The following is a 1,504-nucleotide window of genomic DNA, read 5'->3' on the forward strand; positions in this document are numbered from 1 at the left end:
CTTGAACTAGCTCCAGTCTTTGCTGTTATTGGGAGAAAGTGCTGATGATCAATAGCTGTGGGGATGGGAGTTGTTTCCTTCTCTAGTTTAGCTCAGAGGAAGCAAAGCAAGATATCCATTCACCTCCCAGACATTGACCCTGGACACACACATGTCAACATTTCAGGGTCTCTGATGCTTTCTGGGCCATGTGCATTGTGACCTCGCAAAGAGCTAGACTTTCACAGTCAGATCATTCTTCCCACTACTGCAGGCAGCATGGGCTTTATCTCCATTGGTTTTCCTCCAAACACAGAAGATATTTATGTGACTTTGGTCACATTAGAGGTCCACTCCTACATTGGTTCTTGCCACACAATATCTCAGACCAACCAGGGCATTTGCATATTGTTCCCTAGGGAGGACCTTCCCTTTTGAGTCTGAGATAAAAGATCAGCTGTCATTTTGTTTTGACTTATCAGGACTCTTCAGTTCAACTTCTCAAAATGAGGCTCCCTGCTCAGCTCCTGGGGCTGCTGATGCTCTGGATCCCAGGTGAGGGCAGAGGGGAGGGGAGAAAGGAGAGTGGGGTAGAAGAGTCAGCAGTAGGGGCACCACTCCTTTCTGTATGTATTCTGTTCGCTTGTTCCATACATGAGTCTAGGTGTCTGGGAAGGGGCATGAGATGTTTAAATCTATAATTATTAAAAGGATATAAATGAACCAAGGATCAGTGCTCTGGTGAAGACAGTAACACAGAAAGAGGGGAATGAAGAGGTTGAATTCTAGAGATGCATTTTCACCTTATGAATCTCTGCTTTTTTTTTTAAGTGGATACTTTTGAATTCTGAATCAAAGTCACACACACATACACATGATTTAGCCTGAAATAACTACAAAAGGAAAATTATGAAAATGGCTCATAATATTTGTACATAACCTTGCACTTCTCTCTCATTATTTTAGGATCCAGTGGGGATGTTGTGATGACCCAGACTCCACTCTCCCTGCCTGTCGTCCCTGGAGAGCCGGCCTCCATCTCCTGCAAGTCTAGTCAGAGCCTGCTGGATATTGATGGAAAAACCTATTTGTATTGGTACCTGCAGAAGCCGGGCCAGTCTCCAAAGCTCCTGATCTATTCAGTTTCCAACCGGGACTCTGGGATCTCAGACAGGTTCAGTGGCAGCGGGTCAGGAACAGATTTCACCCTGAAAATCAGCAGAGTGGAGCCTGAGGATGTTGGAGTTTATTACTGTGTGCAAGCTACACATGCTCCTCCCACAGTGATACAGCCCTGAACATAAACCTCCCTGCATGGTGTGGCCCAGCTGCCCACATGTGCAGCCTGTCTGGGGAGTAGACACAGCAGATTCTCTGAGTCTGTCTAAGAGGAAGATGTTGGAGAACTCAGGGGAATAGTTGGCAGCTGAGGACGCTGGACCATGAGCACTTCCCCTGTGCCTGAGGAACCACGTGTTAAGGCGCATCAGCTGCACAGCCTTGGCACGGCAGAAGCAGCAGGAGA

At 47.0% G+C, this 1,504-nt stretch overlaps 1 gene segment (V, D, J or C); it reads left to right on the forward strand.

The window, feature by feature from the left end:
* Positions 1-485: 485 nt before the first annotated feature.
* On the forward strand, positions 486-1,277 carry LOC124239633 (immunoglobulin kappa variable 2-29-like). The segment is given in 2 exon segments: positions 486-534; positions 946-1,277. Coding segments are annotated over 2 exon segments (381 nt in total).
* The last annotated feature ends 227 nt before the right edge of the window (positions 1,278-1,504 follow it).

This window comes from Equus quagga, chromosome 5 (assembly GCF_021613505.1).
Source record: "Equus quagga isolate Etosha38 chromosome 5, UCLA_HA_Equagga_1.0, whole genome shotgun sequence".
Classification (NCBI taxonomy): domain Eukaryota; kingdom Metazoa; phylum Chordata; class Mammalia; order Perissodactyla; family Equidae; genus Equus; species Equus quagga.